Source organism: Typha angustifolia, chromosome 10 (genome assembly GCF_048772165.1).
Source record: "Typha angustifolia cultivar Huaian chromosome 10, ASM4877216v1, whole genome shotgun sequence".
Taxonomy (NCBI): Eukaryota; Viridiplantae; Streptophyta; class Magnoliopsida; order Poales; family Typhaceae; genus Typha; species Typha angustifolia.
The window spans coordinates 8,820,049-8,832,669 of NC_133248.1; the positions used below are offsets into that span (position 1 = coordinate 8,820,049).

Below are 12,621 nucleotides of genomic sequence, written 5' to 3' on the forward strand. Positions count from 1 at the left end.
GAATCACTAATTTAAAGTTGTATACTTTTATTATCCAATGGCCGAGAAAAAATGATACACTTGACCCTGTCGCTAAGGATTCTTTTGCCAAATCCCCACATAAAAATTGTTAGTACGTAGCTTTCAATGAAAGTAGAAATCTGAGGCCAGAATTACGTTTTCTCTTTGCCTTGGCATGATGCATATATATGATTTTAGACCTTTGGAAGACTGCCCAAAGAAAGAAACGTAAGGACGCAAGCAAGACAAGACGAGCATTTGCATTTGCATTGAAAGCAACGCAATAGTGAAACATTTAATTCCACGGGGTGTGAGACTGAGAGAGAGAGAGCAAATGCCAAATGCCAAATGCCAACCTAACTTATGATCAAACTATGTGTCTATGACTTAAATTTTGTACCATTATATGCCACAAATAATACGTCGGTTTGGTGCGACCAATTTGATAACTTACGAGGAATTGTATTTTGGACCCATACAGAAGGATCTTAGACATAAAAACTTGGTTTTAGACCTCTACCTAACTAATGGCCTAAGTATTTGGTTTAATATGATTTCAAACCTTTATACTAATTTGATTGCTAAAATTCAAAAGAATCATAAGTACTCATTGAGTCTCATTCTCATGGAAAGGAATTGTACGTTGTCTTTATTCGTTAGGTTGCAACGTGGGACGGTGGACTGGGATATGCTAATAATGTAGCTAATATTGTATCTTTCTTATCACTACATAGAAGGTATTAAAACAAATACTGGTTATAAAGTAAGGATTGCTCAACCGACGCATTATGCCAATTCGTATGGAAATTAAGAGGAATCGCAGGAATTTATTTAAGTAATACGCGATGTAGTATTTTGCCCTCCCTAGTCCTCAAAGAGCAGTACGACTTATTGTGAAAGGGTTGTCGTCTTGCCCATTCCATTGATAACCTCATCTCTCAGTTTATAGCAAATAAAGAATTTATAAAACTAAGTAAAATGTTGTGAGCTAATTTGTGTGGATTCAGCGGGGAACTATTGGATGGGAGTCAACACAGTCATCGATCGTAGTAGTCGCCTACAGGATTCAATAGTGATCGAGAGAATATACAGTCGAGTTGCGAGATTTCAGTAAGAGCAATCGAATCCAACAGTGCGTGGATCCACCTGTACTGTATTTAAAATGATATTGTTAATTTATGATTATAATGTTCATAGGGTAAGGAGTTAAAGTAAATATATGCCTTAACTACTAATTAAAACTTTCTCGTTCATATATGATGAACTGTGCCGATCTTTTACCTGATATAGATGATTTGATACGAACCGACCTGATTGCCACCAATTTACTCACAAATATTTCTCACTTTCTATTGCATTCTTATCTTTATTGTATATCGCATCCTAATATTAGCCGATCTTTTTAGTACATTTACATAAATTCTTTTAAAAGTTTTTATAATAATAAAATTGTACTTTTAAATGTACATAATTATATTTTTTTTCAGATGTCCATAAATACTTAATTTTCTGGTTACTAAGACATAAAAGAATTGAGTTTTTTTTCCCAACGTTGTTGGTCAATGGCCATGATATTATGCATATAACTTTTCGTAAAATAGGCGTATTTATTATCGGCATGCACCTGGAGTGGTGCAGATTAAAAGTCGTCCCATTCTTGAAAACAGCGTGGTGGTCATGGTAAGCTATGAAGAGATGGTCATCATGCTGATGGGACATCACTCGACATATATCCGTACTCCCAATTTTAGCCCCCTCCGCCACACCCATATTACATTATCAGAATGGGTGCATGAAACACACACTGACACACACTCAAATGAAAAAATACTTTTTAAAATTAATCGACGTAAAATAACCCTAAACCCTAAATCCTGACCTTAAATTTTTTTTTAAAATTTTAAAAATGCATATAAATAACTAAAAATACCTCTATTTTTTAAGATTTATATTGTTATACTATGATATTAGATAGTTTTAAGAAATAATTCAGTAGTAATAAGTAAAAAATCCTAAAATATTTTAATAAAAGATAAGATGTCTCCATCTTTTGCAACATGTCAGTTGTAAGTATATTGACTTCAAATTGTATGTTGACAATTAAATATAATCTTCTCTGGTTAGGTTCATGATTGAAGGAAAAAGAGAAGAAGAGAAAAACCTCTGTTTGTTTGTTTGATTTCATAAATATATTATTGACTCTATCTTTACCTAACTCTTTACTTAATATTCATACTCAATTTCTTCACAAGTATAATTTCTTGCTTAATTGGCTGAAGTGATTAGATTATTGCATCTACTGTATATATTGGTGATTGATTTCTCCATCTATATCTTCCTCGAGCTACCAACAAGTTGAAACAAAATATAATCAAATTGTGGGCCAGATCTGATCAGATCACAATCAGGGAGTTGATTAACTCCTCAAACCTAATTAAGTTGGCAAATAGTACTCTTGAAGTTAATAACATATATTTTATATAAGTTAACAAATATATATAATTTTGCATGTAAAATATTTATCAGTTATTTTTTCTTAAAAAACTTTCTTATCTTGCATAATGATATTTATTTCTCAAAAATAGTTTGAGGATTTTGATAACATATTCCCTTGACAGTTTTTAGTGTCCATATATATATATATATATATATATATATATATATATATATATATATATATATTTATTATATTTTTCCTCTCAACTTTGGCATAGGAGAATATAGGAGAATATGAGTCATTCTCTTCAACAATTTTACTAATATTCACATGATCTACTTTTAACTTCTCATACTCAATTATTAGAGTGAGGATAATTATTATACAAAGAATTTATATATAATACTTTATTTTTTAACATAATTATAATTTACACTCTATATTTTACTATCAATAAATTGAGCTCTATAATTTAATGAATATGTGCAAAAAAAAAACCCTCGATTAAATTTAGATTAACACTGTGAAAATATTTTATTTTTAAATGACTAAAATGTCCTTAGTATGACTTAGTTGAGAATATTTCATAATTTTTTTTGTATAAATCTAATGGTAGTATTTTCTGTACATATTTACTAAATTATAGGGCTCGATTTATATAGTATAAAAATATAGGATATAAACTATAATTTTATTTAAAGGCAAAGCGTTATATACAAATTTCTCTTTATTATTATTATTATGTATATGTATGAGAAATGAGTTGGCAAATGCATATATATAATAAATTGAAGATGCGACAATGGTCCACTTGGGCCATTCCCATTTCATAAAAGGGACAACGAATGATAGGTGGCTTCTCAAATTGTCAAATTATGAGCTGGTAGTGAAAACGTATACAACTCTCTTGCAAGCTGTGGAACATTTTAAATTTTAGATCTATAGCCAAATTAAAACCTAGGAAAATCGATGCTATATTTTTATTTATTTTTTTATTTCAAATGTCGTACACTAGACCTAACCTTTTGGGGGGTGGGGGGTTGGTATTTCTAAACCACATGCATTTGATTTTGGATTCAAAATTAGGTTCGGTTCGAACTCTAATTTAAAAGTCTAAATATTTAAGGTTATCCAAACTTGCCAACCACTCGCCATTCTACTCTACTGGTTTTCGTTACAGTATTTTATGAGACTTCATGAACCATGACATTCTTGCAACCTAATTAAATTGATTCCATAGGAAAATTTATATTTTATTTTCTTACAGTTTACCAGTTCTTAATGTTCCTCCCAGACTTTCATTTATGACGCACCTAACATAACCGTCTTATAATTATTATATATTAAGTTAACATTAGGTTTATATTTTATATTTAATACCATGTTTTTTTAACCTATTTGTGATTTACACCCTCTATTTTGATTATTTACAAATTGAGTCCCATGATTTATCAAATGTGTTGAAAAAAACCCTAGATTAGGTTAATACCAGCATCATTTGGGCATATGGCATCTCCTCGACAGATTGAGGCAAGTAGTTTGATACATTCTATGTTAACTTATCAAATACTCTAAAAGCTTAAGTTGTACAAATATCTCAAAATAACAAATTAAAACCACAGGGAGGTTATATGTCAAATTAAAATTCACAGGATACTTTAAATTTCAATCAAACTAAAATAAAAATGAAAGAAAAATATCATTTTCTTAAATTATTTTAGAAAAAAGAACTGAGAACGGGATGCTAAAGTTTACAAAATTTTCAAACCTTTACCACTTTCTCTCATCAAATTTCAAACGAAAAGACTTAAAAAGTTATTCAATTTGATGTCTCCGAAACAAGTGGAAATGGAAAGCGATGTGAATCTAGAGAGAGGATTGTATCAAATCACGCAAGTAGGTTGGCAAGCTTGATTGAAGGAGACGAAGTTGCAAAAAGGCAAATGGTACTCTAGTCTGAAATTTGACATTAAGCAAAACTGAATCTTAAACGGTTTTGCATCCATAGTCTCTTACAACATCTTATATTTATCTTAAGAACCCTTACCTAACTAACAATTAGAAAATCTATTCATTTAACTATAGGAAAAGAACAAAACAGAACATCATTCTTGTAAGGGTTTCTATGTCTCGTCAATCAAAATGTATTCATGCAAACATAATGAGTTTTAAAAGATAATCATATGAATAAGATAACTCGGAAAATGTGATTGTTGAAATAAAGACTTTTATGCAAACACTTGATTTACCTAACTTGATTTGACACAGGTACTTCTAGAAGATCTTGCTAAATTAGTGAAATTTCCTACCTAAATAGAACATCAAATGTATTAGAATTAAGAACACCAAACTCAAACCGAATTATAGAAGAGAGAGAGAGAGAGAGAGATGGTTTCAATCCACTGGTGACATGATGATGCAAATATAGGTTCGTCAGTTTAAAACCCAAGCTTAAGTATTTATAATCATGACTTAGAGTTCAAGAAATAGTGCCAGACATTTGAACACCTCTTAGCTTTCTATTTAGTCATATCTGATGATATAGATTTCCTATTCCATGGAAACATGATAAGAGCCTACTAAAGCTCTCACTGTCTCCGTTGTATTTCTGGTGTTTAAGCACATCAACTAAAAAATATAGCAATCCTCCTGTCCCATAAGCTCTATCAATCATCCACCATGTGTTACTAGAAAGAATATGTTGGTTGATATGTCATGACCATACAATTTAATTCCAATAAAAATAGAGAAAAAATCAAAATCGAATCGTAGTTTTTTCATATTTTTATTGTTGTTTGTGTATACTAGCAGAGTTAGGGTTTTCTTTCTTCCTCGTCACAAGTAGCTTTGCCTTCTCTCTTCTCTCCTCTCTCCCAAGCAAATAGTTAGGTGAAGAAAGAGACTGTTCCTCTCTTTTTGGAGTCACAGCCGCAGGCTAAGTTTAGAGACCTTATTCTTGTGCATCCTCTAGGGTATGTCAAAGAGTCACAGCCCTTCTCCCCCTCTCACGCTGTATCAAAGAGTCTTCGTGAAATGGAAGGCGTAATCAACGGCTAACAATGAACACGTTTTTTTTGCAACCTAACTTCAAGAAATCAAAGTTTGATAAGAGCTAGTCTGGATCGCCACTCGCAACCCTAGGAATCAATTAAGGTTGGGCCCACGTCATTACATGAAGTGGGTCCCAATTAAGTCCTTTTCTGTGAACTGGACTTCGCATCTGGACGAGTGGGGTCTTCTCTGTCGATCTCATGCATCGAAGATTATAGACTAATTGACAGATTCGTACAATATTTATTATATCTAATTTTTTTAACAATTATTATTATTATTATTATTATTATTATTATTATTATTATTTTTGGGTCCGGTCACGTCCATCATATTGGCAGGGTCTATTTGATTTATCGCAGCATTTGATTCCCCACATATTTTCTATGATAAGGACGTCCTATTTGGAAAATTTTATAAATATATATATGCAAGAGTTTATAAATGACCATCTTACACGTTGCACTAATATTATAACACTACTCAATTATGATAAAATTAACAATCTTCTTAACTCTCTTGCAACCTAATGGGGGTAATTCGGATACTTAAAAGCGATCAGAATTGATAAATATCTCATTGCTTTTATCGTCTTTACTAGGCCCGACCAACCTAACTCAACTCCTAACTCGTTCAACCCGCTTTTTAGCGGGTCACGTTCAGAATTATTACTCCATTGGGCCGGGCCGGGTCGGGTCTATCCATTTCTTTCTTCTCTTATCGTCGTCCATTTCGATCAATTGGAGCAGCCTCGAAGAAAACCCACTCGCGCTTTCTAACTTCCACGAGATAACCGATCGTGGGCATAACGTCGAACACCTTCGGGGACATCGTCGTGTTCGACGGTGCTCTCAGAGAAGGCCCCGAGCCGAACTCTAAGCTCACGGGGAGAGCACAAGGCATGAGCATTAGGTCGTCCATGGAGGACCGGCCAGTTCTAACTCCAATCAGCTTCGTGTTCACAGAGGCATCGGAGTACAATGGAAGCGCCGCGGAACGGACGGTCGTCGGAGGGTGTGGGAAATTCCGACTGGTACGAGGTTATGAGATCAGCAGCGTCGTCGGCCAGTCGACTGCGCTGTTTGTCATCGAGTTCAATTTTATTGACATGCATTACTAAGTATATGTCCAATGGTCTGATGGTAATGCGAACTACGTGCGTATATGTTGTAATAAGTTATTTGCTGCTCAGTTACAAAACTTAATTCAATAAGAAGTATTCATTTCTCTCTCCTAATCCAAAGGTTGTGATTAAATAATACTAAATAAAATTAATTAGAAGTACCATTTATATGAACCGACAGTATAGATCACTTTTTTAAATTATAAAGGTAAATTAGTCATATTTTATTTTTCTCTTTTAACTATCTTTTTTTTATATAGATAAAAATAATAATAAATTGATAGAAGTTGGCACACCTATTATTAAGAAAATATTTATAAGGATAAGCAATAATAAAATACTAAAATTCTAGTTTACTTATTAGTTAATCAAGTAACAGAGGAAATGCTCTGATGCGTTTTGGGGTGGTGTATCTTAGTAGAAATAATAATCACGATATGTCATAGGGGATCCACCAGCTTAGAGATCCAGTGTGTTGAAAATGCTACACAACATAGATGATAGGACTGCGAAATGGAGCTATGGGTCCTCGCATGCCTTCTCTTCGCTAGCGGTGCCTCACTCTTTCTGAATTATTCTAGCTTCTTCGTTCTTTTCGTATTTATCTACATATAAAAATTATATTTAGTAACTAATTTGTTAGTATTTACTTTTTATTGTTTAACTTCTCTAAAGACTCACTCTCTCTGTTTCCTCTTCTTTTTTTTTTTTTCCAAATCAACTTTCTCTTCTGAAAGGAAGGAGAATATACTTTCCAGTCTAGACATAATTATTGGGCCGGCCGGACTGTTTTGGGCCAATCGAGACTTAAGTATTTGTTAATGACTCGATCCATCAATCACTTTGGCCGAACCGAGATTTGGGTAGGACTAGAATAGTCTAGTCTGTTACCATCCGTCAGCCCACGAGAGATCGGGCTAGCGGGCCGGGTTAGGCCAGCCCGACCCACCAATCACTCGGCCCAACCCACCTTTTAGCTATTTTTAGAAATTTTTTTATCATTAGCTTATTTAAAAAAAAATTATTTTGTTCCTCCATTTAAAAATAATAATAATAAATTAAAATTTAAAGGTGTGCTTAAAAAAATATAGAACGGTACAACACCAAAAATTCCGTTGGTTTTCACTGTAGCAGAACGGGCACGCTACTGTAGCAAAATGGGGGTGGGCAAAATGAGCGGTGCTTTCGAGCCGGGTTGGACGGGCAAAGAGCTGACACGTGTCGCCCATGGGTAGTTCGGACTCGGGTCGGGCCGAGCCTATACCGAGGTCCAGAACCGAGCTTAGCCCGGTCCAAACTGGGGCGGGTTGGGTCGGGCACAGGCGAGCTGGGCCATTTAATCAAGTCTATTTTCAGCCTATAATTTAAGTCACAAACAAATCAGTTCAATATTATTTTATTTCAAATTTTTTTTGGTACGTATACCCTTCTAAAATCTCTTATTTACATATATATATCAAAATTGATATGCATATTTATATCATTTAAAACAATTAATTTAACTTGCACACCTTTCTAAAACTTTTTCATATATATCTCTCAAATCTAACCATTAAAATTTATCATCAGCTCAATCTAATTATAAATAAGTCGATTCGAATTAAACAGGCGAGGAAAGTAACAAATATGAATATGAAACATCTCTAAATTTCAAACTTTTTGTGACAATATTCTTTACGTCAACTTTAAAAACAGGTGAAATACATGGGAGGATTGGGTTTAGTATGTGCAAAGGTAATTAAGTTCCTCTCCTTAATTTCCAGTAACAAAGAAAAGAAAAGGAAAACCTTTCTGTCCTCACTCTTCCTACACTAGCTAACAAGCTTGGCATAACTAAATTATTTTGACTTATGGTAAACAAAAAGGACTTCTTCTTGACTATATTAATTTATTTTCCAAGAGTTGCCAACTAACTCTTCTTTTCCTTGTAATAAAGGATGCTTTGATCAGCACTCCACTTCTTTCTAGTTTGTCTTTAATTTCCTATAGAGTAGGACGTTTTACATAATTGCCACCAAAAATTAAAAGTGTCATTTTTCTTTTTTAAATTTAATTAATCATAGTTAAAAACTGATCTTAGATCAAAAATAGATTATTCTATCATTGTATAAATTATTTTTAAAAGATTATCCAATACTTTACCTAATATTATGGTAGAAGGAAAATTTCTTTATTTTTATCTAAGATTGAAAATTATTCATAAATACTTTTACACTTTAAATTTTGAAAAAAGAAGAAGGTATTTTAGTTATTTACATTTATTTGTTAATATAATCAACTATAATGGGGAATTACGAAAACAGCTAAAAGATTTTAGTAGCTGTCTCTGAACTCAACTACACATCGAGCACTTAATACATCAGCGAATTCCACAAGGAAAAACTTTTAGTCTTTAGAACGTTAGATAGCAGCCCAAACAAAGATTACCAAGCATACATCCAACTTTTCCGATAGACACCCTTCACTTATCTAATTGCCTCAATTGACCGATAGTAATCCAAACTGGACTTTCTTATCCTTTGTAGATTAATATCTAAGCTATATATAACATTAGCCATTGCACTTATATATGTACAAAAGTACACCTTAAGAGCTCCTTCCATAGGCAACGATGTCTTCCATGGCCTCTTCTCCAGTACTCTACTACTCTTACTTCGTCTTCCTCCTCCTCCTCTGCACACTTGCCACAGCTGGCTCAGAATTCTTCCTACCTAAAGAGAAGCACACCCATCTACGCCTCTTCTTCCACGAAGTAGAAAGCGGCCCGAACGCCACAATCTACACCGTGGTAAGCCTTAAGGGGGGTTCATCCATCTACTCGTTCGGTGACATCCACGTCGTCGACTCCGTCCTCCGGGAAGGGTCCGACCCGAGCTCCCGGCTCATCGGGAGGGTGCAAGGGATCGTCGTGGACGTCGACATGGAAGGCAACGCCGGGTCGTCCATAATAACTATCGTGTTCACGGCGGGGGAGTACAGCGGCAGCTCCATCACGTTGCAAGGGTTGGTCGTGCCGCCGACCTCCTCGGAGCGCACTGTCGTTGGCGGCACCGGGCAGTTTCGGATGGCGAGCGGGTTTGCTTTCAACAAGATGATCAGCTTTAACGGAGTGGATCTGATTGCCCAGGTCGATGTTTACGTCGTGCATCACGAGGATTATTTAGCTATAAACTAAAATCTCTGTTGTTATCCTCTGAGTGATACTGCGTCGCAGGCTTGTTTTCAGTTGGAAGCTTTTATTACCAAGTATTTTAAGTTCTTATTTATAATAAAAACTATTATAAGTATTGAAAACAAAAGTATCTTTGATTCAGTCGATGAGGGTGTTATCTTGTTTATAGGATCTTTTATTACGAATGTAAAAAGAAAATTAAATCTACTCGCACTACAATAGGAAGATGGTGTCCGGAACTCTCTTTCTCTAAACTTTTTTTTTCGCCCTAGGGCTGTCACGCTTGACGAGCAGCTCGAGCTTGGCTCGGGTGAAGCTCGAGTCCGGCTTGGCTCGGTCAGAACTGAGCCGAGCTCGAGCCGTTGTAACAGGCTTGAAATTAATATTGAGCCCAGTCTGAGCTAGAGCCGATTCGCTCAGGCTCAGTTCGATAGGCTCGATAGCCTAACTAACTATAACTAAGGATATGTGGCATAAGAAAATATTGCCATGTGTCCCTCACTGATCCATCCTCACTCTCACTCGTAACCCATCCATCACCCTCACCCATCACATCACCTTCTCCATGTCACCCTCCCCATCCTCACCCATCAGGCCATCACCGTCAGTTCCCTCACCTACCCCACCCTCACCTTCACCCTCACTCCCACCCTCACCCTCATCTACTCGATCACCACTCATAGCCTCACCCCACGTGCCGCCACCTCCTCCCTCTTCGCCGGCCTCCATCGGCAAGCCACCATCACGGCGCCACGTCCTCCTCTCCGTTGGCCTCCTCCTCCTTGTCCACTCCGTTGGCTTCCTTCTTGTCCACTCCGGTGGCTTCCTCCTTCTTCATTCACCATCTCCTCGTCGTTGCCTTCTCCTCCATCCGTCTCCGACTCCTTCGGCAAGCGGCCACCGCCTCATCCTCTAATAGAGCTCGAGCCTTTGCTTGGGCTCGGTTAGGCTCAGCTCGAGTTGAGCCGAGCCGAGCCTAAACAAAATTATGAGGCTCGAAAGTAATTTCGAGCCGAGCCTGAGCTAGAGCCGGCTCGCTTAGGCTTGACTCATTTACACCCCTACTTCCTACCCTTAGATATCAAAATTGGATGGAACATTGGTCTAATTTCAACCCCATATTATTTTTAACACATTAACTTTTTAAACTATAAAAAATATTTAACTCTCAATGATGTTAATAAAAAAAATATTAAATAACTATTTTACCCATAATATTTCTCTCTTTTCTTCCTCTAAAATGAGAGCAAAATAGTTTCCGGAGAGTAATAGTTCACAGTGTTTAGTTTAATTATCTCTGCTTTTTAGCATAATGAGATTAACAACGGTCAAGGCTAAACTTCTCCATTCCAATTAACATTTGAAAGGGGAAAGGTTTAATTTAATGCAATCAATGAATTAGAATTAAGATATTGCATCGTTGGGTAAGTACTGAATTAATCCAATCTGCTAACCTTGTATTCTCCGTCATGGGGTTAATTTAGAGATGATCTATCAGATGGGTGGGCATACTAGATTAAGCTTTCGAGCTAAGTTAGGCGGACAAAAACTTAGCACATGCCGCTCATTATCATCCTGGGCTTAAGTTTTTTAAATATTTTGTGCAGTGCAAAGAGTAAGCTCATCTCCTTCCTAATATAAAAAAGAAAAAAATTATATAATTAAAAATAGATACCCTATGTTTCAACTTTATTATCTCTAACATTTTGGAACTTTTGCTTAAATTCTTTTAAGGTTTTGTTTTTTTCTATATAAAATGAAAAGATATTTTGATCGCTGACTGCAGTTAACTACTAATTTGTCGTCTCAGCTAGGAGCAGTTTGTCTTTTTCCTATAACATCAACATCCTTCAAATCTCTTTTGCCTCCAATTTCTAATTAGTCGATTGATCGATTGGAATCCTAACAAGAGATACTGTTATCCGTTGAAACCGAGCCACATCTAACAATTACCTCACTGAATTCTACGTAGGAACAATCGACTTAAGAATGGTAGATAGCAGCAGCCCAAGCAAAGATTGTCTACAAATACACCATAAGAGATCCTTCCACCGGCAACGATATCTCCCATGGCCTCTTCTTCAGTACAATACTACTCTTTCTTCTTCCTTCTCCTCCTCTGCACACTTGCCACTAGCACTAGCTCAGACTCCTTCCAACCTAAAGAGAAGCGCACCCACCTACGCCTTTTCTTCCATGAAATCGAAAGTGGCCCAAATGCCACCATCTACAACGTTGTGAACCTCAACGAGAGCTCACCCACCTACACGTTCGGAGACATCCACGTCGTCGACTCCATTCTCAGGGAGGGGACCGACACGAGCTCGCTGCTCATCGGGAGGGCGCAGGGGGTCGTGTTCGACGTCGGCATGGTCCAGAATGCAGGGCTGTCGATAATAACTCTCGTGTTCACCGCCGGCGAATACAGCGGCAGCTCAGTCACGTTGCTCGGCATGATCGTGGGGCCGGCCGCCACGGAGCGCGCCGTCGTTGGTGGGACCGGCCAGTTTCGGATGGCGAGGGGGTTTACTATCTCCAAGTTGATCAGCTGGGAGGGAGAGTATCTGGTTTCGGAGTTTAATGTTTACGTCGTGCATTATGAGAACTTAGATGTAAGCCAATGAAGTCAGTAGAGATCCCGGTTGTCCTTTGAGTGGTACTGTTTACTACTAAGTAATAAAATCAAGAGGACCTTTGATTCAGTCAATGACGTTGTTATCTTGTTTCTACTTTCTAGGATCTTTTATTCCACCCTAAGACGGAGGTGTTAATAAAATTTAATTAGATAAAAAAATATTTAGTTAATGCCTGTGACGCAGTCGGGAGTACTGTGGGACT

General features: G+C 36.5%; 2 protein-coding genes across 2 annotated transcripts; both read left to right on the forward strand.

The window, feature by feature from the left end:
* Positions 1 to 9,222: 9,222 nt before the first annotated feature.
* LOC140768430 (dirigent protein 1-like) lies at positions 9,223 to 9,786 on the forward strand. The gene has a single exon (XM_073108696.1). It carries the CDS (start codon positions 9,223 to 9,225, stop codon positions 9,784 to 9,786), a length of 564 nt encoding a protein of 187 aa, XP_072964797.1.
* Positions 9,787 to 11,852: 2,066 nt separating this feature from the next.
* LOC140768431 (pterocarpan synthase 1-like) lies at positions 11,853 to 12,407 on the forward strand. Its single transcript, XM_073108697.1, has one exon. It carries the CDS (start codon positions 11,853 to 11,855, stop codon positions 12,405 to 12,407), a length of 555 nt encoding a protein of 184 aa, XP_072964798.1.
* Positions 12,408 to 12,621: the final 214 nt, after the last annotated feature.

Coding starts and splice junctions, on each gene's coding strand:
- LOC140768430 (XM_073108696.1), top strand. CDS start 9,223: ATGTCTTCCATGGCCTCTTCTCCAGTACTCTACTACTCTTACTTCGTC.
- LOC140768431 (XM_073108697.1), top strand. CDS start 11,853: ATGGCCTCTTCTTCAGTACAATACTACTCTTTCTTCTTCCTTCTCCTC.